This window comes from Artibeus jamaicensis, unplaced genomic scaffold (assembly GCF_021234435.1).
Source record: "Artibeus jamaicensis isolate MK-2021 breed Jamaican fruit bat unplaced genomic scaffold, CSHL_Jam_final contig_233, whole genome shotgun sequence".
In the NCBI taxonomy this organism is placed as follows: Eukaryota; Metazoa; Chordata; class Mammalia; order Chiroptera; family Phyllostomidae; genus Artibeus; species Artibeus jamaicensis.
The window spans coordinates 50,865,738-50,890,775 of NW_026521486.1; the positions used below are offsets into that span (position 1 = coordinate 50,865,738).

The following is a 25,038-nucleotide window of genomic DNA, read 5'->3' on the forward strand; positions in this document are numbered from 1 at the left end:
TGCTTACAGGCAGGTCACAACTGCCAGTTTGCCAAGCCATTTGTAAAAATGTCGGTTTCTACTCTGCTGTATTTCTTTTGAGGAACTTGGTAAGATCAATCTAAAATTTATATGAAAGAATAACATCTATTTAGAGGAAAGCCATTAATGAAAAAGGGAAGCAAAGAAAATGTCTGAGGGTTAGAGAGCCATAGGAAGAGAGAAATGCGGTACTTGTGCAGGAATGGGTGAGTGGCCCGTTGGAACAGAATAGGGAACTCAAACAGACCATCTAACACAAGATACATTTGGGACTTGATAAAGGTGGCGACAGGGATGGGCCATTTATTCGGCTGGTGAGATCAGTCAGGAGAGACTCACCATGTGGGAAGTCAGAGCGGGACTCCAGTTTGTGCCGGCTGCCACGGGAGGCTGCCAACGGGTGAGAGGCCTGGACCTGGGACACTGAACTGTAAAGCAGACGGAGGGATGTGTAAGAGAGCATCCTTGTAACTTACTGGTGGGGACAGATTTCTTAGGTAAGCTTTTTAAAAAAAGATTTTATTTATTTATTTTTAGAGAGAGGGGACAGGAGGGAGAAAGAGAGAGAAATATCAGTGTGTGGTTGCCTCTACGCACCCCCAATGGGGGCCTGGCCCGCAACCCAGGCATGTGCTTTGACAGGGAACTGAACCAGCGACCCTTTGGTTTGCAGGCCAGCATTCAATCTACTGAGCCATACAAGCCCAGGCTTACATAAGTCTTAAAAATCAAAATGACAAGGTAAAAAATTGACTGATATGACCATGTTGAAATTAAGATTTGTAGTTCAATGAAAGACTATAGAGGAAAACTCAAGAGAGTTAGCTGATACATCTACCATATGTAAATCACTCTACAGAGCAGCAAGTCCAAGACAGGAAACCCAGGGGAAAGCTAGCCAGAGCCTGCACCATTCCCCAAAGGGAGAGACTAAATGGCTAACACATGCATGGGAAGAGAATGACTTTCACCATCCTGGATGCAGCCTGGAACCGTGAGGTGTCTTTTTACCATCAGAATGACGGGCAGGTGGGAGGATGGAAACCTTCATGCATGGAGGGTGGGGTGGGAATGTGAGCTGGTGCAGGCATCTGGACAACATGTGTTAGGTTAAAAGATGTCAAAACTGTACCATTGATCTAAGTAAAACATACTCACTTGGAAAGTACTGCTACTTACCACACAGTAATGAGCACATATTTGGGGTGGTGTCATGGGTTACAGTGAGTGTGTGTGATAAGGAGAATGAGAGGAAGGAGGGAAATGAGAGGAACAGCTGAGTGAGACAGAGAAGGGGCTTCTGTGGGCTGATGAGGTTACTGTGCAAAGGACTGGAGACTGATGGGTACAGCTTTCTGCTTAGGAGGCCCCAAGGAAAAACAGAACATAAAATAAAGACAGTGGGGAAGACCAGGAGATGACCTAGAGGACTGGCTGCAGAGCCTTCAGACATCTGTGGAGCCTTTGATGCCTGGGCAGATGTGTCTTGGAAGCAGATTTCTAGGGAAGCAGATTTCTAGGGAGCTGAAACTGTCAAGTCATAGGATGGAGCAGAAAAGGAAAGGCTGGTACATCGATCTGTCAGGAGGTTATCATGTTGGGGTGGTGGCTGTGGGCCCCAGGGAGGATACACCGTGGGGTGCTGAGCACTTGGAGGGAAGTTGCTGGGAGAGTGAAAAATCCAGACTGGGAAGAGCCAGGGAAACCACACTTTATGTCAATCAACCTGAGAAGGCTTCCTGCAGGAAGAGGGCTTTCCCCATGATGGCAGTGGGTGCCTTCTGCAGCCAGCCTAGGGTGCTCTCTAGTGGGAGCAGTGTGGCATTCCAGGAGAGCCTTTTCTGAGGCACCTGTGCAGCAGAGCAGTGACTCACACCGCCCCACGGGCTTCTCTGAGCCACAGAGCTTAGGGCTTTGTGTCATGTGGGTGTGATGCAGCTGGTGAGCTCCAGGAGCGAGGCAGGAAAGGGGTAATTAGAAGTGTTTCGGGGCCAAGTTTTCTTCCTGTTTGCGTCCTGAAATTCCTCCTTCTCTGGAGAGCCTTCTGAGTGGGTTGAAGGTGGGGGGCTCTGGAGGGCACTGTGTCCCACAGCACCCTCCGGGCAGCTGGCTGCTTCCCCATCTCATGGACCAGGTTGGCAGTCCTGGAAGAGCCCCTTGTGTCGAGGCCCAAAGCTGAGTCTCCTGTAACTTCAGCCCATTGGCTGAAGGTCCTCCACCTCTTTGGGCCCCCCACAACCTCAAACCTATCCCCCAGCAGTCTCACTTAGTGCCTGGGGGGCACAGCTGCCTTATATGTTCCCTCCAGTGTTCTCCTCCCCTGCACCCCCATGACAGACACCAAGCCCCCTCTTTGTCAGGACCCCTCACAGGGCTGGGCCTTGGGGCCCTGGGCACACCTGATGCCGGCTGGATGCTTGGCCAGCAGTGTCCCTCCAGAAGCAGTGAGGAGGCTTAGAGTGGTCACTCTTCCCTGGATGGTCTGAGCAGCAGAAGGCCAAAGGGCCACTGTTCTGGATGCCGTGCACTCCTGGGTGCTGCCCGAGGGAGCAGGGGCTCCTTCAGATGGAAGCAGGAGCTGTCCCTGCTGAGCACCGCCCAGACTGCAGATTCATGAGTGAAACAAACTCTGGTTTTTAAGGCTGCTTAGTTTTGGGGTAGATTACTACATAGCCAAGTTACCTCTCGGCTAGGTTCTATAATTTGCAATCACTCTTAATTATCAGAATCATCTCACTCCAGTATTTAAGGAGTTCTAACCTCCTTAAATTGTAAAATTTTATTTCTAAGCTCTTCTCAAACCTCTTCTCTTTCTACCCTTAAGCCACCTCCCCATGGCTGGCTATTTCTGGTTCTAATGGTTCAGCTCACTGGGGTGGGGTCTTTCATCATACACTTCCACCTCCTCCTTTTTTTTTTTTTTTTTGAGGTTTTTCAACCCACGTTGCATCAGGGAGGCACTGCCGAACAGGCCCCTGCCAGAGTGGCAGCTGGTGGAGGCAGCAGGCTCCATGGCTGCCTGTAGAGTTGGGTGGTGGGCCCATGAGCCCTGGGTTTGAGGGTTGATTCCCATGAGGACCCCCAACACTGGCGCTGCCTTGCAGCATTTGGCCGTATCTTGCCCTCCATGCTGCTGAGCACTTTCCAGACTGTGACCCTTCTAGCTCAGCTTTCCTCGTAGACCACCTTTGGGGCCTGTGACCATGAGGGGCAGTGACCAGGCCCAATGGGTAGTTCTCTTAGAACTTGGGGGGACTAGCCAGCAGAATCATCATCTGGACTCCTTTCCTCTCTCCCCACATTCACTAAATTGACAAGTCCTAATACTTCATGGTTCTTTACACTTCTTCTCCACTTCTTCAACACTGTTTTGGCTCAGGCCCGTGCTATTTCGCATTTCATTTCATGGAATAGCTTGCTAACTGGATTTTCTGCTTTTTATTATATTCCCACAATCCACTCTTTATCCTACTATGTAGTTGATCTGGCCACACATCCAGTCACTTCCCTTCCACTCATCTATCCATACATTTGTCATTATCTATCCCAACCCACCCGCCTCTGTGTGTCCCTATTAGAGGAAAATTCCCCACTGCCGACGGGACAGTCTACACTCTTAGAAGGCTCACCCGCAGGTCCTCATGTCTTGGCCTGCTTATGTTTCCAACCTTGCTTCTTGTCACCTTTCAGAGAACGCCCTGTGCTCCAGCCATGCTCAAGTAGCTGCTCTGACCCTGAATGGGTCATTCTTGCTCAAGTCTCCATGCCTTTATGTGCTCTATCCCCTGGTTTGGGAACTCAGGACTGGCCTCAGACATCTCTGCACATGGCTGGTATCTCACTGTAGGTGACTGATTTTTCCATCGGGAACAGTAGGCTGTGAGCCACTTGAGGACAGGACTGGGTTTTGCCTCTCTCAATGTTTCTAGCATTTAGTGCTATGCACAACACCCGGACACTTTGTAAGTAATTGTTGATTGAATGAATGAGTGGAGGAGGCCAGGACAAGGACTCATGGATGAGGGCAGAGAGCCGGTGTTCAGTGGCCACCATGCCGCCCTAAACCACAGAGCTCTAGCTTGCGTGGCTGTAATACCCTTGCCAGGCACATTTAGGTGCTTGGGAAAGGCTTGCTGCCAAACAGGAACACTGGGCAGGGCTTCCTTGGCAGGGGATGATCAGGGTTCCCTGGCGGCTGTGTCCCCTGCTGACAGGGCCCCCCACGCTCCGGCCCTGGTGGTGTTCCAGCTGGGGAATCTGGCTGGGGACTGCCAACATTCCTTCAGAATCTGAGCACAGCAGAACACTCAAACTGAGATCCTCCCTTCTAGATTTTTATTTGGGGGAGACACCCTCATAATGTTGGTGATGTCAGTAAGAAATCCAAGAATCCCCTTGGAAAAGCAGGAGACAGTCACAAGGTGAGAGAAGAGGTCAGGGTCATGATAGTGAGGCCGCATCTCCTCAGTGCTCTGAAGGCCTTCAGCTCAGGTAACCCCACACCCCAGGGGGCCTGAAAGACAGTAGAAATGATGGGCATGATTGTCAGAAATGTGGGTCCTTGGGGAGCAAAAGCAGGCCCTGAGGTTGGAGAGGTGGTGATCTCCTGATTGTCACAGCAGGGAAGAGAGCACTTTTGGAAATGATAAAGCGGTCATGTGACATGTGAAGGACAAATCTGGAGCGGGTTGTTTCAGGGGGGTCAGTGCACATGAGAGGAAGTGCAGCCAGAGCCTGGCCAGTGCTGCACCAGACTGGTCTGCGTAGGCAGAAACGTGCAGTGTAGTAGCTAACTAAGCAGATTTCACAATACTGGCAAGAAACTGACAACCTGATAATTTACCTGCACATCAAAGTTGACCCTAATATTTCTCATTACTCTCCAGCTCTCCCTATGGCCCTTCCAGACCCCACCCACACCCAATTAACTGACTTTCAGCAGAGAGCCTTCCAAGAATGATGCCAACTCTGTAGGGTGTTCTTCCGTACAGGGGGGTGGCACCAAAACAAAACAAGACTTTTCTTACACGGTCACACCTCCTGGCCTGAGCTGACAGAATGAATGCACTATGACTCCCACAAAAAGAGATTAAAAGAGGTTTTATAGACCCATGTGTGGTGCTGGGAATTGATTAAGTGATATGTGTGTGTATCTGTCTATCAACCATCCATCCATCCATCCATCCAGTGTATTTAGCATGGGCCCAGTGGAATGATGGACCCTAAAGGATTTCCAACAAAAAATAGACTCATGGTTTCCAGACAATGGAATGGTCTAGACAATGTATGGTTCGACCCTCACGTGTACCATTGCGAACAGTGGGGAGGCACCGTGCACCAGGTTGCAGAGTCAGCAGAGCCAGGACAAGCATCTGGGTGCTCACCTTGGCATTTCCCTCACTGCACCACTGTTTTACTCTACTGTGGAGACAAATTTAACCCTCAAGAAAGTGTGGAGGCATTCTGGACTCATCCCCTTCTCTCATATCTCAAATTCAGTCTGTCACAAAATCTCTTTTCAAAATTTTCTTCGAATTTAATCCAAAACCATTCTGTTCTCACCCTGCCTAGGGCTTCTATCCTGGCATGAGCCTCTGTTATCTCCCTGGGATTACTTTGCGACCCTCCTGACCCCTCTCTTTCCTTTCACCATTGCCTCTCCTACACTCTGTTTTTGGGCAGCCATCACTGCACTGCGATCATTTAGCATGTCTGATCGTGTCTGTCCTCTGCACAGAGCCCCCGAAACTCCCCACTGCACTCGGTGGGGGCCGAAGTCCCTGCATGGCCTGCTGGCCCTCCACGGTTGGAGGGGAGCACCTCCTTCCCTCTGCCTCCCCAACTCACTGCACACGGAACTCTCTGGCTCCTGCTCTGCAAACCACAGGGGCTTCCTTGCTGCTGGTGGGAACACACCAGGCCTCTTCCCACCTTGGGCCTTTGCACTGGCTTTTCCCTCTGCCCACAGGGCTCATCCCCTTACTTCCTCTAAAATCAATGCCACCTTCTCAGTGCAGCCCTCTCGGACCTCCTGTTCCAGTTGGACCCCGCCTTTATCCCAGCTTTTCTGTTTCCTTATTCTGTTCTATTACTGCTTTTGATAACACTTATCACCATCTAACATATAGTGTATTCATTAAAGCTTATTGTCAATACTTCCAACAATAGTATACATCTTTATTTTATTCACTGGTGCATCTCAAGCTCCTGGAATGATGCCTGGCACATACTGGGTACTCAATAAACACTTGTTGCTTGAAAGAGAGAAACAAATAGAGACCAATGTGAGGCAGGTCCCTTCCAGAGCATCAGTTTTGAATTCGGTTCCTGTTTTGCTAGCCTCGTTCAGTGCATTTACCATGGAGGAGCTCTCTTGCCTTCTGGCACACTCGACTCCTCCCTATCAGTGAGGCTAGTGTGGGAGTCGTGCTTCTGTGGCCCACCAGTGCTGAGGCAGCTGTGTGGCCTCAAGAACAAAGGACTGGAGTAAGCTGTTTCCGTGGGAATTCAGTTCACAGGGTGTCTCCCCAGCCCTCCCTCCTGACTTGGCTCATCCTCGGAGCTCATCCTCAGAAACAAGGCCCTCATCTCAGACCTGTGCTCCTGGGGCAGCACCTGCTTCCTCTGGATTCATTCCTACATTCCCCACAGGAAGTGTGTTTGATGTGTGTGTGTGTGTGTGTGTGTGTGTGTGTGTGTGTACGTGATAGGAAAGGGGGAGAGAGACCAACACACACACAGAGACAGAGAGAGGGAGAGAAAGAGAGAGATCAGAAAGAATCCCGTTCTTACTTGTTTCATTTGGGCGTTCTGGAAAATTTTCTTGTTCTTGTCTCGGTGCACAGCGATCCGCTGCAATGAGAGCTCTGCTCAAGGCCTGGGGAGCCGGGAGCATTGGCACTATTATACCCTTTCAAGGAGGCAGGTGCTCTCCCCACTGGGTTGCATTTCCATCCTGCTCTTCCTGGGTGCAACGAGGAGGCATCCTGTAGGATGAAGGTGGGAGGGCCTTGGCTTTGCAAGGGATCTCAAGATTGAGTAACTGACTCTCTGAAGACCAGAGGGTCAGGCTGGCATCCTTGCCTTGATTCTCTCTGCCAAATCTCATCAACCTCTAGGACCTGCCTCAGGTCTCCCCTCTTCGTGACCCCCCCCTGCCATGAGTGAGTGTCCCCTCAGAAACCAAGAGCACGCTTTCTGCCCGGTCAGTCATCTTTTCCCTCTCTTGCAGTGGGTCTTTCATGCCCCTGTCTGCTCTCCCCACAAGACACAGCTTCCTTAAGAGCAAACCCTGCGCACCCAGCTTGATTTCCCTCAGCATCTAAATTAATGCCTTGTTCTGGTGGGACCTCAGCACTTGCTTGTGAATAAAGGTGCCTCCTCCAAACTAGCTCCTACACTGGGCACATAGTGGAGGGCCAGCTGCTATTCGTCGATTAGATGAAGAACCTCTGCATCTACTGGCTGCTCCCTCCTGGGTGTAGTCTATTCCATTCAGGCAATACTTCCTGAGGACCTAGTATCTGCTGGTTGTCACGAGGTATATAAAAGTAGAGAAGACATGATTTCTGAATCCAGGGGGCAGTACCAACTGCAATGACTCTACTATAAGGTGGACCATAGTTCATAGCAGTAACAGGGAAGGCTTGAAGAAGCTCACTCCACGTTTGCTAGCCCTGGGAGGATGAGCCGGGCATCCCTGAAGCCTTAGAAGGGAAGTATGCAATTTGTCTGGAAATATGGCTGGGGACCTTAGTAGGACACGGGGCCCTTCAAGTCTCAGGAATGTGCTGGCCCAGGCCTCTGCTTGCCTATGTGGGATAATGACCTGAGGTCTGGGGAAGAATTAGGGCTGGATAGATAGATATGTCTGGGCTTGTGGGGTTGAACATGCAGGGGACAGGTTTATTGGGATTCAGGGTCTCCTTGATATACCATTAAAGGTGGCAAGTTTCAGCTTTCCTTCTCAATTTTCCCCTGGGGTGATTCTCATGCTCATAAATGGCATTAATAACTTTCTCCTGCCTTTCATGTTGTAGGGGTGCCTGTCGTCTGACCTATAAAAGGCAGGAGCACTTGCAGGTCTCTGGCAAGAGACCCGGTGTCCTTCAGTCCCCTCCACCTTCCCTGGCATTGCCTGCAGAGCAGAGGCATGGCAAGCCGTTCCTACCGCATCAGCTCTGGCTACGGGGCCAGGAATTTTAGCTCCTGCTCGGCCGTCATGCCCAAGCCTGGGGCTCACAGCTGTGCCAGTGCCATGGCCTACCGAGGGGGCAGTCCTGGGGGGCCAGGCTACAGGCGTCTTGGGGGCTTTGGTAGCCGGAGCCTGTGTGTTGTGGGGTCCCCACGGATAGCAGTGAGTTGTGTGCGCCCCCTTCGCAGTGGGGGAAGCTTTGGCTACCGAGCAGGTGGCCTTTGTGGGGCCAGCCCACCCTGCATCACCACTGTAACAGTCAATGAGAGGCTGCTCATGCCCCTCAATCTGGAGATTGACCCCAACGCGCAGTGCGTGAAGCACGAGGAGAAGGAGCAGATCAAGTGTCTCAACAACAAGTTTGCTGCCTTCATTGACAAGGTGGGTCTGTGGGTTGTCCCCTGGGGCTTGTGGGTTAAGAAACAGCAAGGGACTTGGAGCCTAGTGACTGGCTGGGCTCAAATTGAGGGGTCCCAGACCTGCTACCGATGAGCAGGTGGCCTCAGGAATGTGGCCGAATCAGGGTCTTGGTTGTCAAATGCTGCCATGAAAGTCAAAATTGCAACAATGGATGTGAAACCACCAGCCAGAGCAGGAAAGTTTACTGCTGCTGCTGACCTCGTCCAGCAAGATCTGAATGTGTGTCTGGGGCCCCACCCTCTGGGTCTCAGCCATCACACAGTGAGGGGGTGGGTGGGGTGAGCATCTCTGCTAAGGCTGGTGTCTGACCCTGCTCCTGAAGGAGATGCTGCCATCCGCAGCACGCGGAGGGGAGCCAGGACAAAGAAGGGCCAGAAGCTCCTTCCCTGCTCATTCCTGGCAGGGACATGGTAGGAAGGCTGTGAATTCCCAGGACTTCTGCCCCAGGTGCCCTCCCCCACCAAACACTTACACAGATGAAAAACAATGAGTTGAGAAACTTAAGGGAGGTCCCCTGGAGGGGCTGTTGAATTGCACTTTTCCAATGTTGTGGTTTCAGAGCCTTCTGGTTGCTGGATACACAATTCTGGTTTCCTTTGATTCAGTGATAACCCCCTGAGAGCCTGCAATCCGATGTTTGGGGGAGGATAGCCTCTGGAGTCCAAGAGAGGAAAGGCTCATCTTCCAGTGCTCCTTGGTGTGCATAGCTACACCCAGAAGGTGCACACTGGGCAATGCAGGTGGGAGCTTTGCTCCCAGACAGACACCACCACCAGAAATAGGCATATCTGCAAGTGAAGGTGCTGTGCATCAATACTTAGCATGCTGCTGGCTGTCCTAACCACTCTTCCCTTCCATCGGCATACAGAAGCTGACTTTAGGATCATGAGGGCTACTCATTGCATGAAGACTGTCACCAAGAGAGATGAGGGGGAGGATTAAATACAATGTTTGCTCTGCTCTCCAGGCTGTGTGCCCTGGCAGAGGGCTACATCTGCTGGGAGGGGGTACCTTTTCCTAATTTGCTCAAAAACACAGTGAGGACCCTGAACATGCAGACTTGAAAGGAATATCAAGTTCCTTGAAAGGAAAGGCCTTTTGGGTATCAAGCAGGTATACTGTTTTCTCTGTTGGAAAGAATCAATCCCTCTCCTGGGATTGCTGCCAGCCACTCGCCTCCTCCCAACATTCTTCCTTTAGGATGAGCACCAGACATGCAATGTGCATCCACGTGGTGGGTTTAAGCCTGCAGAGCAGGCAGGCCAGAGAGCTGCCTTCACCGCCGGGGCCTGCATGCACAGACCCTAGGCAGGTGCCTTTTGGATAATCAGGGTTTTGGTTGCTTTTTCCACAAGCATGAGCCATTCATTGAGTGTTGCTTCCTTTATATCAGGCTTGTGCTCCCAGAAGTTTAGGGCTTGAGAGGAGATCATAGTTTAGGACCAGCAGCTGCATGGTGTCTGATGAGTGAAGCCAAACTGAGAGGCAGGCCCACCGACAGGGGCAGCTGCTGCCATTCACCTCCATCCACGGGCCCAGCATCACCTGAGTGTCCTGTTTGTCAAGGTCAGGGAACTCTAGATTCTTGCCTGAAGTCACTGAATTATTAAATGTTGGCAATTAATCAGATTTTTATAAATCAGTGCAGCCAAATATAACATGCCTGTGGGCCAGATGGAGCCTGGGAGCTGCCCATGTAAATGGACAATGTGTTCCCACTGCCTCGGTTTATAGTGAGGCTCAGAAAGAATGAGACGCAGTGGTTTGGTTGGGGGTGAGTTAGGCGGTGGGAAATCTCCTAACCGCCGGTCCAGGATTCTCCCTTGGGGGCCCCAGAGGCAGAGTGAAGGAAGGTCACGGTGGCTGCATTTTTAAATCACTGCCATATAAATTCCCGCAAACTTAGCAGCCTAAAACAACATACATTTCTCTCCTGAGGCTGGAACTGAGCTGCCAGCAGGACCGTGGTTCTTTCTGGAGACCCTGGGGGAGGTCTGCTTCCAGGGACTTTCAGGTTCTTGGCAGAACTGAGTTCCATGTGATTGTAGGACTGAGGTGCCTGTTCCCCGAGGTCCCTGGCTGGTTAACGGGGTGAGGGGTGTCCTCAGTTTCCAGAGGCTGCCTGCCTGCAGTCCTTGACTCACGGTCCCCTCTCTGTCTTCAGAGCTAGTGATAGTGATCAAGTGTTTCTGGCTTCTCATGTTCGAAAGCTCTCCTCTGCCTCCTCCTTCTGGACATGTCTCTCATTCTTCTACCTTCCTCTTCCATGTTGAACGGTGACTACTGCAGGGCCCAGCAGGATAATTCAGGGTGATCTCCTGATTCTCAGGTGCATACCCTTAATTCCATCTGTGAGGTCCCTCTCTCCTGTAATGCCACATGGGTTCCGGGGATTAGGACGTGGCCATCCTCGGGGGATGTTTTTGACCTGCCGCATGCAGTCCGCAGTATTTTTTCAGGATCAGACGTTATTTCATTCTGTCTACACAGAGTGAACAAATCACACGTGAATTGGGTGCTGTTTCTGGGAGATGGGGATGGGGTGAGGGGAAGTTACTTGGGGAACAATTGTGAGCTGTACTTTCAGACTTTGTAGATGATTTGGTCTTTGGGGAAGGCCACAAGCTGCTGCAAGTCAGAGTCCATCCCCAAGGGCAGAGAGAGTTCGGGGGGCAGGCACCTCCCTAGACTCCCCACTAAGTCTCTTTCCCCACCCCTGGTGGCAGGTGCGCTTCCTGGAGCAGCAGAACAAGCTGCTGGAGACCAAGTGGCAGTTCTACCAGAACCGCAAGTGCTGTGAGAGCAACCTGGGGCCTCTGTTCAGCGGCTACATCGAGACACTGAGGCGGGAGGCCGAGTGCGTGGAGGCCGACAGCGGGAGGCTGGTCTCGGAGCTCAACCACGTGCAGGAGGTGCTGGAGGGCTACAAGAAGAAGTAAGCATGACAGAGCCAGGGCTGATAATAGAAGTGAGGTAGATCTTGGCTGGGTCTATACAACTATCCTAGAGGCGGACATGTTTGAAGGTCAGGGTCATTCTAGGCTACCAGTCAGATGGTTCTCTTTATCAGTCTGCTCCGTCTTGTCTGGACTCCAAGCTCTTGCAGCTAGCTCATCCTTGGGTCTGGGCAATGGTCAGGAGAGAAGGGGTTCTCCTGGCCTGGGAGGGGGGATGTGAATCCAGGGTGCAGACTGACACAGAGATAGAGAACAGAGGAAACAGGAGGACTGAGATCAGCAGGGCAGGAAAGCTGAATGTGAGAGGCAGGCAGCACCAGGATGGGTGGGAGGGAAAGATCCTGCAAGAGAAATCCCAGAATGATCAGGCTGATGCCATTCAAGATATCTGATAAAGTTGGATACTTCTTTTATTTACACTGCACGTAAATCATCAGGCTTTTGTTCCACAAGGCTCTGCAATTCAAGAGTCCATGTGAATCTTTTATTTTAACCTGCCTTGTTTAGTTTAGCCATTATCTAGTTTTAACCACGGGATCACTTAACTTGCCCCACTCTGTCTGGTAGACACAGAGTGATTTTGACATAATCACTTCTGGTAATTCTAACCAGAAGTAATTGGATTCCTGGTCTTGGAAGGTCAGGTTTTACCATCCAGATAGACACAACAATAGGTCTTCACTTCCCCTGGGGGTGGGGGACGTAAATACAGACACAGTTCTGTTTGCAAGTGTCAAAGTCTGTCTCCCACTCTGAGGGTGTGAGGGCTGGTAATCACAGAGCTCAGAGTTTACAGCAGCCCCAAATTACTCCGTAATTACAAAGTTGTGAAAACCGTGCTCCGGAAACTTCGGTCTCCCTTGTCAACAGGGGTGAGACTGCTCTGGGGAATAAGGCTTCATGGACAAGAGCAAAAGAACAATAAGGCTGGTGGACGAGGGCGGCGGAAGTGTCCCCCAGAGGTCTGGGCAGAGCAGGTTGCTTCCAGTATGTCAAGTCCTCGGATATTGGGGAGGAGGGGGGCGAAAAGAATGTATGGCCATATAAAACTTTATGCTTCGCACAATTTTAGGGATGCGGGACTCCTTGGAGCAACTGTCTCTCATTCACCCCACAGACTTACTGAGCACCCTACTGCATACCAGACAATTTAACCCAAGATGCAGAGAGATGCAAGTGACTTGCCTGAGCTTTTTTGCAGGGACTTCACTTCCAAGCTTGGACCAGAAACCAGGGATTTGAACACCATGTTCAGAGCCCTTTGGCGGGTTCTTTGTGGCTGGGAAATAGGAGTTGAGAGAGGCTAAGCCTCTTCTCCCAAAGCACACAGAAAGTCAAAGGCAGAATCAGGGAGTCTTGAAAACCTAGGTTCACTAGCCAGCCGGCAGCCCACAGCCCTGGACTCTCTCCCCTCAGGTATGAAGAAGAGGTGGTCCTGAGGGCCACGGCTGAGAACGAGTTTGTGGTTCTGAAGAAGGTGAGTGACTCTTCCTGGGTGTCAGGCGGCTACCGCTTGAATGGTGGATGCTTGAGATGTGACCAAGGTCATGTTAGTCCAGTTGAGGTGGCAGGGCACTCGTGTGCCCTGGCAAATGGAGGTTGGTCCGGCTTCGGCAGCCATTGTGGCCCCTATTCGAGAATCGAGCCCATGTCGATGAGGCTTCTTAGAAAGGAAACCTCGTCATACTGCTGTTTGACTTTTTGTAAACTCTTCGACTCACTGAAATGGCCACTTTAAATCCATTTCACTCTCATGTTCACATCACCTCCCAGTTGGTTCCCAGTTTACTAGTAATTTTGTGAGCCGTGGCAATTGTGGATGATGAAAAATCCAAAAGAAAAAAACTGCCAATAATGTCTCTTTGGTTTCAAATTGTTGAGTTGATATCTATACTTGTGTAGTTTGACAAATAATGTGCTTACCAGATATCTTATCGTGAGTAATCACAGAAAGGAGAGAGGGCCAGTAAAAAAACAACAACAAAACATCTGCCCATAGAGCTGTGACCTTGGTCTCAGGCAGCAAAGTCAGCTACTTGCGGGTTGGGGGTTGCCTGACCAGGGTGCCAAGGATGACCTACTGGGGAGGTGCACCCAGGGTTCTGTGGCCACAACTTGGGCCATGTTCTGTGGGCCAGTTTGGCTTGGTGGCAGAAGCCTGAGGTTTGGGGTTTTGATCTTCGGCTAGCTGCTTCATCAAAATCCCCAGATCTGTAGGAATTGGGAAAAATCTGTAGGGGCCAGACTTCTCTTCACTTTCTACCCCACGTGGTCTCACTGATGTTTGCAATGGAAGGTAATGGCAGTGGCAGATATCTAAGGCCTAGTCCCTACTAGTGGGGCCCTGAAGGTGACTTGTAATTGTAGGTTGGTTGAGCAGGGGAAGGGGGCCAGGCCAGGAGGTGGCATCAGAGAGCCACTGTAGAGTGCAGTGTCCAGGGACACTGAGTGACCCACACCCCACGCTCTCTGTCTTCTCCACCAGGACATAGACAGCGCCTATCTGCGCAAGGCCGACTTGGAGGCCAATGTGGAGGCCCTGAGGGCGGAGATGCACTTCCTGCGGGCCCTCTATGAGGAGGTGAGTCTCCCTGCCTCTGGAAGAGCCACAGAGAGGGGAGGCAGAGGAGGGTTTTCCTGGGGTGTGGCCTGCCCGGTTCCTCGGGTCTAGGGAAAGGGGCCCATTCCTAACTCATCTAGGATCTCAACATCCTTTCCTTTTATGACTGAAGGAGATTCTTCTCTTGTTTAGGCCTCCTTTAAAAATGACAGTGGATGCTGTCTTTCCTTTAATGATTCGAAAGGCTGTAATTCACTGCCTGTCTGCACAGCACAACATGAAATAGAGATTTGATAATAGAGGCATATAGATATGATAATAATTATTGTAGGAAAACCCAGGACTCCAAATCTGACCACCACCCGGTTGGCTGGACTAATGCAGACATCTATAGCTGACCCGGAGAGTTTAGGCTTTAGGCACAGGAGTCCAGTTTGTTCACGACCATAGAAACCTGCCCCTAAGTATCCCAGCTTTAATGGAATTCCTTCTTACTCATTGCCTGGAGGCATGGCCCACATTCCAGCCCTTTCTTCTTAAAGCTACACTTAAAATCTCCCTGACTAGCCAGTAGGTTTCTGATTTAATTCCTAAATTTTTAGAGTTGGGACTGTGCTTTTGATAACATGGAGAGACAGGGATTGGAAGGGGATTTGGAACTGAGGGCTCTGGCTGTTGTCTCCTACAGGAAATCCACGTCCTTCAGTCACAGATCTCTGACACCTCGGTGGTTGTCAAGATGGACAACAGTCGGGAGCTCAACATGGACTCGGTTGTGGCCGAGATCAAGGCTCAGTATGATGACGTGGCCAGCCGCAGCCGGGCCGAGGCCAAGTCCTGGTACCAGAACAAGGTAAACTGGGTGACTAGGCTGCCCTGATGGGCGTGGAAGAGAGCCATGAACCTGGTCCCTCCCTGGGAAATGTACCCAGGCACTTCCAGGGGCTGCGGCTGAGGTCCAAGTTTAGAGCAGGGGAAGGAGGTGGGACTATCTCAAAGCAGCAGGCTGTTGGTCTGGGCTGAGGAGCAGCGGTCAGCGATCTCCCAGCACACCCTCCATCCACATGGCGATAGTTGGGAGTTTCCTCATGTTTGTCTCCCAACCCGCAGTGCGAGGAGATGAAGGCCACGGTGACCCAGCAGGGTGAGAACCTCCGTAGGACCAAGGATGAGCTCAATGACCTGAACCGCATGATCCAGAGGCTGACAGCAGAGGTGGAGAATGCCAAGCAGCAGGTAGGGGGACGCGGAGAGCCACTTATGCTGCTTCTGATCTGCTTTCTACCTTGAAGGGCTCCTGCTACCTTCAAAAAGGCTGATATTTTAACTGCCTGCATCTGAAGGACCAACAGTCCACAAAACACTTTGGGCAGAAGATCAGTCCATCTACTTAACATATGTCCTCACAGTTCCTCTCTCACACATATATTTACATACAAACACTATATATGTTAAAGATTTTAGTGTTTTAACTTTACATAATGATATTATATCATAAATCTTATTTTGATTCTTCCCTTTGCCAGTTGACATTATCTCTTTGAGACCATGCATGCTGCTATAAATAATCTGTTTGTTATTTCTCCTTTGTAGAATTTTGTAATATTCATAAACCAAAGTTTTTCTCCATTCCCCTGTTGATGACATTTAGTTCTCCTCCAAATTTTTGCTACTTCAACCAGTTGTATCACAAACACTTTTGTACACATCTCCATTTACACCTACATGAGAGATGTTTGAAAGTGTAAAGCAAGAAGTGGAATTGTCAGGGTGTAAGACATTCACTTATTTACTTTCCATAGGTACTTGCGGGGTGCGGGCCAGCGCTCGTTCCCACTGTCGCAAGCGAGAGTTTCAGTTCAGCACGTGCTGTCACCAGACTTTCAAATTCTTGTGCAAGTGAGACACCTGAACCAGAATCTAACTGGTATTTAAGTTTTCACTTCTCTGGTTAACTGGTGATATCGAATGTCTCCTCATACACTTGCTACTCATTTGCACTTTTCTAAGAATTGCCTGTTCCTATCGTCTGCTCGTTTTCCTGTTGTGATTCCTGTCTTCTTCTTGCTGATTTGCGTTATTCTTCTGTCCATTCTATCTAGATTTTAATCCTTAGTCAGTCCCACATGCTGCGATTCTCTCAACCTGTCACTTGTTTGTCTGCTTTGCTCTGGTGTCCTTTTCTGAACAGAAATCTTTCACCTGGATACGACCAAATGCATTGTTTCTTACTGTAAATGTGCTACACTTATGAAGGTTCATGGTCACAGATGTGTCCTCTTATGTTTTGTCCTCTACCAGTTGTATAGTTTTAACTCTCACGTTTAGGTCTTTAATCCATCTGAAATTTATTTTTTGTATATACAAGAAGTAAAGTTTTTTTTAAAAAAATTTAGATTTTTATTTATTTACCTTTAGAGGGGAAGGGAAGGAGAGAGGGAGAGAAATATCAATGTACGGTTGCCTCTCGTACATCCCCTGCTGGGAACTGGCCTACAACCCAGGCATGTGCCCTGACTGGGAATCGAACCCCAATCCTTTGGTTCGCGGGCCTGTGCTCAATCCATTGAGCTACATCAGCCAGGGCTAAGAAGTAGAGTTTTCATTAAAATTTCCTACATATACTGTAGCTAGAACATGTATCATGAAGTCTACTGTTTACCCACGGGCTTGTGATTCCACCTCTGCCGTGGGCCGAGTTCCCACACACCCCTGGCTCGGTTCCTGTCCTCCCCTTCCGCTCGCTGCTCTCGGCCACTGTGTGGGGTGTGTCACAAGTCATTGGTTGCTGTCAATAGCTGAGGAAATGAAATACGAGAATGGCGTACTTTCCAGAAGTGACCTTAGAGGAGATTAGAAGTCATCTTCACTTGCATGCTGGTGCGCTTTTAAAAAATGTTAATTTTATCGTTGTAAGAACGCCACATGAGATGCTGAGAGGTATGAGGTGATCCTCATTGTAGTTCTGATTGGCGTTTCTATGATGACCAGTGATACTGTGTATGTTTTTCATATACCTAATGAACACCTCTGTCTTCTTTGGAGAAATGTCTTTTCAAGTCCTTAACTCATTTTTAAAACTGAGCTATTAGTTTGCTGACCTCAAAGAATGAGACCCTGTACAGTGGCCTCTGAAAACCTGGGGTTGGCAAAAATTAATTGGGTAGCTTAGGGGAAGTCACAGCCTCTCTGAGTCTGTCTCTTCATCTGCATAATGGGAATAACAAGGCCTGCTCTGAAAGTGCCCCGTACATTAATGACAGTAAACAAATATAAAATATCACTAATTGTTGTCAGTCCTACTCCAGTGCTAACATTTCCTCCCTCTAATGGCTTACCATGGACTTGAATTTTACAAGAAAGTGGTGTAAAAATAAAGGAAGAAAGCTCCGAATGGCTATTATTTCACTGCTCAGTTAATTTAAAAGTTGACCTTTTGAATAGAGATGAAATAGGATGCCCAAGGTGTGGGAGACCCACGAGGGGTCCCACAGCCTGCACCCTCTCAAACTCCTTCCCTCACCTCCTTCCCCCAGCGGTGCAAACTGGAGATTGCTGTGGCCCAGGCGGAGCAGCAGGGCGAGACGGCTGTCAGCGACGCCCGCTGCAAGCTGGCCGAGCTGGAGGCCGCCCTGCAGAAGGCCAAGCAGGACATGGCCTGCCTGCTCAAGGAGTACCAGGAGGTGATGAACTCCAAGCTGGGCCTGGACGTGGAGATCGCCACCTACCGCAAGCTGCTGGAGGGCGAGGAGAGCCGGTGAGGATGGGACTCAGGGTCACTTCCCAGCCCCACTCAGACTGACGGTGTTCAAACTGGGCAATACTCCAGAGATCATGGGGTCCAGCCATTTCCCCATTTTTCAGATAGAGAAACGGAGGCCCAGAGAGGGGAAGGGCCTGGTCCAAGACCACAGCTAGTTAGTGGCTGAGCTGAAATGATACCAGTCTCCTGGTTAGTAGTACTCCAGTGGTCTTTTCCCTCCTACCCTGCCCTCCCCTCAGCTGTACCTAAAGTCCATTCCAAGGCAACGACTCTACCCTGCTGCCTGAGAGGACATTTCCACAGTCACATTTCAGTGGGTTGGAAAGGCTGCCAGCATTCAGAAGCCTCGTTAGAGGCCATCTGATTTGGGAGGTGCAGACATGAATCCTATGAACCTAGATACTCGGGTGCTCAGGACCAGTGAACGGAAGTGAGTGGCACAGGGGAAGACAGAGGTGGGCACAGACTCATCCTCCAGGTGTGGGGCGTGGCTGGCGGTTAGTGTCCCAGGGAGGCTCTCAGAGGTGTCTCAGAGGACAAGGTAGAAAAGGGACAGGACACTTTGGGCTGTGCTGACAGTTCCAAACATGAATTGGAGGCAGGTGAAGTCTGCCTGGGAAGGAACAAAGTGTCTCTACGCCTGGGACGGTGCCTGGGCTCCTAGCCTTGAGGTCAATGTGTCACCACTGCCTCCTGGCTGGGTCCCATCAGCGGGCAGCAGGCTACACTGGGGAGTGGAGTATACAAGGTTCGGATCACAAACTGTGAGCCAGATCTGGGTTCAAAGCCCGGCTCTAGCTGTGAACCCCCATGCCTCAGTGTCCTCATCTACAAAACAGGTCATCATAAGACCCACCACTTAAGGTTCGTGCAAGGGTTAAATAAGTTAATGGAACACAGTAAGCAAAAGTGATAGCTGTTTATTATCAGAATAAGAGTATCTCTATCCAGGGTAGCCAGGCAGGGCTGCACCCATGCTCCCCGTGAACATGATTAGTGTCCAAAATCTGACATGAGTGCCACCCAAGGCAGCTGGCCCTGCTGCTGGACTTGCACCATGCTTGACCGAGGCAGGCAAACTTTGCATTCATTTCCTCAGGACTTCGGGTGGTGCCAACAGAGCTATCTCCTCCTTTGTGCCCTTAACCCAACCCATTCTCCAGCATTCTGTGAAGCACTTGGCCTTTGCATAGTGAAACTTTCATTGTGATAATAATCATTAGTACGTTGATAACTCAGTCATATAATGGATGATGTACTGTCTCCAACACGTGAGATTTTAAAAAGTTTAGTGGATTCTGCTTTGCATATTGTAGCCATTGACTTTTTAATATGCCTGTCCTTTGGGGAGCCCAGGGAGCAGAGCCAACCCTGATGCTGTCTGCAGTGGGTGGACAGCCTGACCCCACCCCCTCACCACCTCTCCCCTGCTTGAAGGAGAATAGGCCTGCTGCAAAGGCAGGGGAGCTCGGTTCTAATGCTCACTCTCCCCTCTCCCCTGCAGGCTGTGTGAAGGCGTGGGCTCAGTCAACATCTGTAAGTTGGGGGTGTGTGTGGACATGGCTCTTTTGGGTGTCAACAGTCTTAACATTAGGTTGCATCTAAACAGTGACTGAACCTCGGTCTGTGGGGCTCTGGGGAGGGTGGTGGTAGCTGAGGTCTCTGGGATCTGGACAAACTGATGGTCCAAAATGTTTGACGCCACATGGATCCATCTGGAACATCCATGGAGTCTAGGCTGATGAATGTGGCGAATTCTGCCCGCCCCCCACAACTGGTTCTGCAAAAACAGCCCAAGTCTTTCAATTTCACACAGAAGCACTCCTTAGGCAGTACAATGTTTTCATAAGAAGAGACACTAGGTGTCTGTTCTGATCATTTGGGGCCACTGCAGGCAACTCTCAGATCTTTATGTCTAATGGTCCCGTGTGCACACAGAGCCTAGGCTGGGCGTCTGTCTGTTGCCCTCATCTTCCCTGCAACCATATTTCTGGATGACTCCTCCACTGTGATCATCAGTTTTTGCTCAAAGATTGAATAAACACATCTCAACATTAGTCTGGTTCAAGCAGAGTTAGGTGTCCAATTCTCTGACCAAGCTTCTTCGAGAAGCAAATGGCAGTGGGTTTAAAAGATTCATGTTGGTCCCTTGGAGTGTGACAAGAGCTAATTATTGGTTCCCCAAAATTCTGGGTCACACCATGTCTGGGATGGAGAGAATTCTGACCCGGTGTCTCCACTCACAGGTGTGAGCCGTTCCCAGGGCGGTGTGGTCTGCGGGGACCTGAGTTCCAGTGTCCCCCGTGGCCTGGGCGGCGTGGCCATCAGCAGCAGCGCTCTGTGCTCTGCCTCTGCAGCAGGGCTCTGCTCCAGTGCAAGACCTGTGCGGTTTGCGTAGCGGCGGTCGGGGATGGGGCGTGGGGGTGGGAGTGGGTGTTGGGTGCTGGGACTCTGGGTGGACGAGGTCTGATGGGGCAAGGGTGCGGAGCAGCAGGGCATAATCTTTTCTGTCTCAGGCCCAAAAGTCAATGTTGTCATTTCCTCTTACTGGGAAGCCTCAGTTTCCTTCTTGTTGGAGCTGTGATTTCCTCTGATGCAAACCTTGGGTTTGGCATTATTGCCACTTCCACTGATGTGGTCGGAAAAGGACATAAAGGCTTTTTGATATAGATGGCCTAGTCACTTTTTCTCCCAACTAACTTCAGGTTAGCAGACATTTCCCAGGCACTGACCAAGTGCCAGACACTCTGGGACGGGAGCCAGGTCAGGGGATGTCAGTGTATGGGCAGCCTCTGGGCTTTTTGCCCTCGATGAGGTTGTGTGTGTCCTCGCCTCAGTGTTGAGGGGCCGTGGGGGAAGTGCAGCTGAGGGAGACCCTCACTTGATCTGACAGATTGTATGTCTCTGGAGTGTCCCCCAACTACTCATAAGTCAGGATGGGGAGACTCACGGAGGCTCCTCTGCTGAGAGTTTTGTTTTCAGTGGTTTGAAATTTTACTGTATTTGGGTGATTCCTGTTATGGCTCCTTCTGTCTTCCATGTGCCTGTAATTAAATGTCGAAGGCTAATGGCTTTCTCCTGGTTAACCAAGTTGACGTCTGCCTTTTTCTGCGCCTCACCTCCCCCCGCCTACCATATTCCCGATTGTCTTACTGCTTCTGCAAGTGTGATCCCCAGACCACAACCTGTATCAGCATCTGGCAGGGGAGTGGAGATAAGCCCAGAAATCTGAATTTAACAAGTTCCCAGGTGACTCCTATGCGAACCAAAGCTGAGAACTGCTGGTTGCTGTGTGTGGGCCGAGGGAACAGGAGGGTCAGGTAACTGACTGTGAAGGAGGCTTTCCCTCGACTCTCACAGGATCAGGTTCATCTCTTTGCAGAAGGTCAGAGCCAGTCTAGCATGCCTAGGCCGTGTGTGGTGGAGACAAAGGTAGAAAAGGGGAGAGAAGGGAGCCTGTGCACAAGCAGCTGCTCAATACATTACGTACGTATTTTATTCATTGTTGCAGCAACAGTCTTATTATCTTCTTTCTGCAGGTAAGGAAGTTAAACCCAAAGAAGTTAAGCAACTTTACTTTGGTCACACAGCTAGTCCGGGACCCGAACAGAGAATGTAGAGAATGCCAAAGCTCATAGACTTTCCACTGTCTCACCCCAATTTTCCCTTCATGCTAAACACCCTGGCTCAGCAGAATGCCTCCGGATGAGGGGCTCTAACCAGTCCCACCTCACTAGTCTGACCCTCAGGAGAAAAGAGATGGAAGGCGACACAGAGGAACCTCCTGGAGGTGTTTGTAGAAACGCCTCCCCAGACTCTCTCCTCTCTGGGAATCTTGGACAGACCTCATTCTGGGGTGGTTAAGTCAGGTGTCCTACGTGGGAACCCAGAACGAAAACTCAGACCTCTGGTTGAGGGCGTCTTCCCGATGGCCTGGATGGGGGCCACTGACTGGGGAGCTCTGTCTCTGACCTGCTCTTGAGCTGACAGTCTCTGAGAAGCGCCGCCTGGGGCAGTCTGTTCAGTGTCCTGCTGATGCAAGTCAGCAGCGTCCCCCAGGTGTGATGAGCTGGAGAGAGGGCTTTCTGATGGGCAACTTTCTTTCACTTGTTTTACAGGAAGAACTCTACTTCTCCCATTAAAAAAAATTTTGGGATGAAAAAACAAGATTTTTAAAAAGACCTGAATGGGTAGAAGATATTTTGCCACAAGAATATATATTTGACCTCAAGACATAGAAAACCCTTTCAGCTGTTTTCTCCCTGGCAATGCAGTCCTTCCGATGCCTCCAGCATGTGTGCCCAGGGAGCACACCGATCCTTTGGGACCTTGGGGGGACTTCTCTCGGTGCAGCATCCCCTAGTCTTCCTAGACTTCCTGGGCTGCATTCTGGGCACATCATGGCCTGGATCCCACCAAGGGGCGGAATCAGGTTCAGGGACTACCAGGTCTTCTGTGAGGAGGGAAAGGAGTCCCGCCAGGCGCCTGCTGCTCCAGGAAGGGTTCTGGGGGGAGTGTAGGGGGGTGTCTGCTTTTCTTTCTGGTGGTGGCGGTGGAGGACATGTGTGTATACACATACGTGTGCCTCGGGTGTTTTCTCATTACTTCACGCCCATCCTCATCCTCCCAGGGCTGCCTCCACTACACTCCATTCCCCGGCTGCTCGCCTCTCACCAACACCATCCAAGAGCACCCAGGGGAAGAAGAGTGGGCATGTTGGGGGACCACTTTGCTTTTCAACAAAGTAGAAGTGGGCAGGGACATCTGAGGGCACAGAGGGGTCTGGTGGGGGGGCAGGAAAGTGGTGTGAGGCAGTCGTGCATGAAGCCTTTCCCACTGCAAGTCTCCCCTCCCAAAGAGAGCAGAACTTAGTGCATGTGTCCTCACTGCTCCAATTTGCAATGAACAAAACACTCAGTTCTGTCTCCTTCGATGTCCGCATTCCTGAGAGCAGCAGGGCTGTGAGTACGCACACAGGGGGAATTCCCAGGTGGTCATTTCCTGGGTCCAGGTGCATTGCAAAGGGGGAACATGCGGTGTGATTTCCTTGATCTTGTGGTTGATTTGTATCTTCTCACTATGTTTGGCTCAGGTGAATAGTGACACCAATCTATGTTTCCTGAGTTCCCAAAGGCTGAATGAAGCAAGGGACAGTTGGAGACGCTGGGGCTGGGAGCTGGAGCCAGTCTGGAAGTGGGTGTTGGTGACAATGGTACAAAGTGGAGGGGACTTGAGAGCAAGGAGTGCTTGTGACCTCAGAGAGAAAAGAAGATTCTGAGGCCCAAGCTTCCCTGAGTTTTCAAAAGGACTGTAATGCATACTTTCTCATCCTTTGGAGACCCTGTGCACTTTTGGGGGTACTGTGAGTATTTGAATAAGAGTAGAAAACAGGCAGAAGGTCTGATTTTTCTCTGTCAGGTTCCTAGCTTGGTCCGTGGAGTTTCAGAGGAGAGGGGAGCCCGGGGAGAGAGCACTGGAATCACCCACATGGGCCAACCTGGTCATCTGGGCCACCTGCTCTCTGGCTTTTCCCCCAAACTCTTGATTCTAGACCACTCAGCTTCTCCTTTAAATTTGTTATTTCCTAATACAACTTTAGTTCTTAGTTACCCTTATAATCGTACCCTTTCATTTCCATGGGAGATAGTTCTTCTATCAGCAGAGGGCTGTGGGGGCCCTGGAATCCTGAACCAGAAGAGTTTGCTCTGCATTTTGCTGTTGGCTGCAAGGAGGGCCGGGGGAGAAGTTTCCTTCTCCAACCAATGGTGCCTCTCTCTGATTGAGTCAGTTGGCTGGTCTCTGCACACAAAGCATGGGAACTTATTAAAAAGCTCATTAATATCTCTAAGCTTCTGGCTGTTTGACTTTTCACTGCATGGTGTCATATTTGGGGGTAGGTATCAGATTTGGCATTTTTGTTAGGCTTGGCTCAGACTCGTGGTAACATCGGGGTGTTTTCCCCAACATGGACTCTCTCCAGCAACCCAGAGCCAGAGGAGGTAGCCAGGCTGGACGGGGATCATCTCACACTTCCCCGGGCTGATTGCTGGAGCACGGAGGTCACTTCTTGTTCAAGGTGTCCCTGAGACATGGCAGAGTTGATGCCCAAACTTTGATCTCCTGACTTCTCAACCCCTGAGATTTACCCTTCCTGGGGTTGAATGTGGTACCCTAAATCAAGTGTTAGCCTGTTGTGACTATGACCATGTCCTCAAGGCCCAGCCAGGTGGGAGAAAAGAGCAGAACAAGCCAGAAACTTGGAGGAAGCCAGCATGGTGCCAGCTGGCAAACTTCAAACAGCAGCAGCCTAAGCACTCAGAAGAGGCCACTGCCTCCAGTAGAGCTACAGCCCTTTGGGCTTGAAGTGAAATTCATCAGAATGCGCAAGGTCTTATTCTCCCAGGGGCAAGGCTGGGGGGATGGGGTAGCAGAGGGGGCTGGCAGGTGGACATCTGTGTGAAATAGCGGCAGCCAATTTGTGAATAGTGACAGCTAGTCTTGGACTCACCTCCAATGGATAAATGGAGGTGAGTCCGAGAGGGCTGATGTCTACAACTCCTGCTCTACCCGCTGCCTGAGTTCACCCAACCATCCCAGACCTGATATGCCCTGGACCCCCATCCTGGGGCTTAGTTGGGGGTCAGAGCCAGGAGGAGACACTCCTGCTCTCAAGGAACCTCCAGCTTGATCCAGGCTCTAGACACACCCAATGACACCCCTGGCCCTGAGCCACAAGGACAGAACCAGAGATCCTCAGAGTTCCGGACACTGTGGTGCAGGGGGAGGAGGATGTGGGGGGGGTGGGGGAGGGGAGGGCAGAAGAGTACAGAGAGCACTGAGCAAAGGCAAGTGGGAGGAGGGGTGTGGGATGGCCTATGTGTCCATGGGGGATGGTCCTTGGTGGCTTCAGTGGGTGGACTTGTCTCCATTAGGTGGTGCCCTCATCTAGGATACCAGCACTGGGTGAAGGGGTTGTGCAGGGTTGAGAAGCAGGGGGAAGAAGAGATGGAGGGAGCCTGTGTTTGGCATAAGGAGCACACACACAGGCTGGGAACTGGTTTGAACCAGGGGCGAGGGGGTGAGAATAATAAATTTGGGGTGGGATTCCGGCTGCTGGGGGTAT

At 50.7% G+C, this 25,038-nt stretch overlaps 1 protein-coding gene across 1 annotated transcript; it reads left to right on the top strand.

The window, feature by feature from the left end:
* The first annotated feature begins 8,173 nt into the window (after positions 1-8,173).
* Positions 8,174-17,913, top strand: LOC119041617 (keratin, type II cuticular Hb5-like). Its single transcript, XM_037134998.2, has 7 exons — positions 8,174-8,596; positions 11,362-11,570; positions 13,009-13,069; positions 14,078-14,173; positions 14,841-15,005; positions 15,263-15,388; positions 17,689-17,913. Exons 1-7 carry the CDS (start codon positions 8,174-8,176, stop codon positions 17,911-17,913), a joined length of 1,305 nt encoding a protein of 434 aa, XP_036990893.2.
* The last annotated feature ends 7,125 nt before the right edge of the window (positions 17,914-25,038 follow it).

Excerpts from the sequence above, each read along its gene's own strand:
- LOC119041617 (XM_037134998.2), top strand. The coding sequence starts at position 8,174 with ATGGCAAGCCGTTCCTACCGCATCAGCTCTGGCTACGGGGCCAGGAAT. Across the intron at positions 11,571-13,008 it reads CTGGAGGGCTACAAGAAGAA|GTATGAAGAAGAGGTGGTCC; the intron begins GTAAGCATGACA and ends CTCTCCCCTCAG. Across the intron at positions 14,174-14,840 it reads TGCGGGCCCTCTATGAGGAG|GAAATCCACGTCCTTCAGTC; the intron begins GTGAGTCTCCCT and ends TGTCTCCTACAG.